The sequence below is a fragment of the Cebus imitator genome, unplaced genomic scaffold (assembly GCF_001604975.1).
Source record: "Cebus imitator isolate Cc_AM_T3 unplaced genomic scaffold, Cebus_imitator-1.0 Scaffold30, whole genome shotgun sequence".
NCBI lineage: Eukaryota > Metazoa > Chordata > Mammalia > Primates > Cebidae > Cebus > Cebus imitator.
The window spans coordinates 3513014-3515595 of NW_016107345.1; the positions used below are offsets into that span (position 1 = coordinate 3513014).

The 2582-nt window shown below is 40.2% G+C and overlaps 1 protein-coding gene across 1 annotated transcript in view; it reads right to left on the minus strand.

Moving 5' to 3' along the window:
* The window catches only part of GK5 (glycerol kinase 5), a 65468-nt gene that overhangs the window by 50315 nt on the left and 12571 nt on the right, over positions 1–2582 (minus strand). Inside the window, 1 exon segment of the mRNA XM_037736881.1 lies at positions 1563–1638. Within this exon segment, the coding sequence (XP_037592809.1) occupies positions 1563–1638 (76 nt within the window).

The following is a 2582-nucleotide window of genomic DNA, read 5'->3' on the forward strand; positions in this document are numbered from 1 at the left end:
CAAAAAAAAAAAAAAATTAGCCTGGCATACTGTGGTACATACCTATAGTCCCAGCTACTTGGGAGGCTGATATGGGAGGATCCCTTGTGCCCAGGAGTTCAAGGCTGCAGTGAGCTATGATCATGCAACTGTACTCCACTCCAACCTGGGTGGCAGGGAAGACCTCATCCCCCAACAATAAAAATCAAAAGAACCCATCTGATGGAGATGTGCTACACCTCAGTCCAAATTAAATCAATGTTCTAGTCACCTCTGGGATATTTCCACATTCACACGTCCAAAACCAAACATTTTATCATTTTTCCTTCTACCTACTCTCACTACCTCCCAGTGCATTCCTCTTATATTTCTCTATGATTTCTATCATACCACCCAAACATCAAGGCCAGCAGTATTGGTAAATTCGAATTTCTTCTTCCCTGATACTGAATTAGAAGCCAAGTCCTTGTGAATTCACCCTGATTACATTTCTGAGATTCATCTTTTCTCCCTCCACTCTCTTTTCTTTCCCAATCCCCAAGTTCAAGACGTCTTTTGGAGCCTAGTGCTCTAACAAAGACACATTTTACAGTGGTGTGTGTGGGTACGTGGGGGAGGGAAGATCAGTGTTTGTTTAAACCAAGAAACAGAGAAATATATGCTAGCTGGGTGAGGTGGCCAAGGTGGGAGAATCACTTGAGCCGAGGAATTCAAGACCAGCCTGGCAACACAGTGAAACCCCATCTCTACAAAAAATACAAAAACATTAGCCAGCCATAGCAGAGTGCACCTGTGGTCCCAGCTACTTGGGAGGCTAAGGCAGGAGGATCACCTGAGCCTATAAGGTCGAGACCGCAGTGAGCTGTGATCATGCCACCACACTCCAGCCTGGGTAACAGATAAAACCCTGCCTCAGTAAAAAAGAAAAAGAAAAAGAAAGAAACATGTTGAAGGCAATATGGGGATAATGTAAAGAACATATGCGTCTGAGTCAAAAACACAATTTAGAATCTTGGCTCTATTTGCTCACTGAGCAACCTTGATCAATTTATTTCTCTATAAAAACAGATATGATACCTAAATTATAGGTCTGTTGTAAGGATAATGGAACTTGAGACTGTCACAGGTGCTTATTATATAGCAGCTATTATTATAAATTCGTTTAGTCTATATATGCCTCATATGCTATAGACAAATTTCAAATTTAGAGTAGACTGAAAATATAAACCATAAGCACAGTACTGTGTTTCTGAAATTTGTGAGATTCCTTTGACTCTTTTTAGGTATAAGCTAATTTTTTAGATCGTTGATCTATGCTTGTTTGAAAAGCTAACTTGCCCAAAAGAAAGGAATGGAAAATTTTAATGACAGTAAGTCTTTTTGTGGGTCATTATTTTATATAAGTCAAGCCCAAATGACATGCAGCAAGCATATAAGCCAGAAAGCAGGCCCCTTTCATCCCTCTTAACCAAACAAAACTACTCTCGATTCACAAAGTTAAAACTCCCCAAAAAGGCTTCATAGCCCTGTACTCAGTGTGGCATGAACCTAGCAGTTAGGTGCTTATTACAAAATGCACTTACTTGTTCCACGTAATAAAAGTTGCTCTCTGTGTTGAAATGCCAAGACCAACAATTTGACTCATCTGTATTCCTGCAGCTAAAAGTAAAGATAGATAAAACACATATTGTAAAGCCAGTGATGTTTTTCTTTACAATATTACAATATGGAAAAAAAAAAAAACAATTCAATATAATCTTTAAGAAAAATATCTAGGTTTAGCATTCCAATAAAACAACTGCAACTAATCAATAAAGCATTACTAAGATGATTCTGCAGCATTTTTTTACTTGAAGAAAACAAAGGTTGTTTCTTGGTTTTTGTTTTTGTTTTTTGTTTTGAGACAAAGTCTCATTCTGTTGCCCAGGCTGGAGTGCAATGGCACAATCTTGGCTCACGGCAACCTATGCCTCCCAGGTTCATGCAATTCTCCTGCCTCAGCCTCCCAAGTAGCTGGGATTACAGGTGTGCTCCACCATGCCTGATTAATTTTTTGTATTTTTAGTAGCGATGGGGTTTCACCATGTTGGCCAGCCTAGTCTGAAACTCCTGACCTCAGTTGATCCGCCCACTTCAGCCTCCCAAAGAACTGGGATTACAGGTGTGGGCCACTGTGCCTAGCCTTAAAGGTTGTTTCTTAATAACAAAATGGCTTTTTTTGTTTTAGATGTTGGGAAAAAAAACAAATACTACTCAAAAGTATGTCAGATTTATTTTTTCTTGATGATAACAAAAGATTGAATCTTAATTTAAGCAATGATCAATCATAATAGAAGCTGGTTGATGACAATAAAAGAAAACTCTTGGCTGGGCGCGGTGGCTCACACCTGTAATCCCAGCACTTTGGGAGGCCAAGGCGGGCGGATCATGAGGTCAAGAGATCAAGACCATCCTGGCAAACATGGTGAAACCCCGTCTCTACTAAAAATACAAAAATTAGCTTGGCATAGTGGAGTGTACCTGTAGTCCCAGCTACTCGGGAGGCTGAAGCAGGAGAATTGCTTGAACCCGGGAGGCGGAGGTTGCAGTGAGCCGAGATTGTG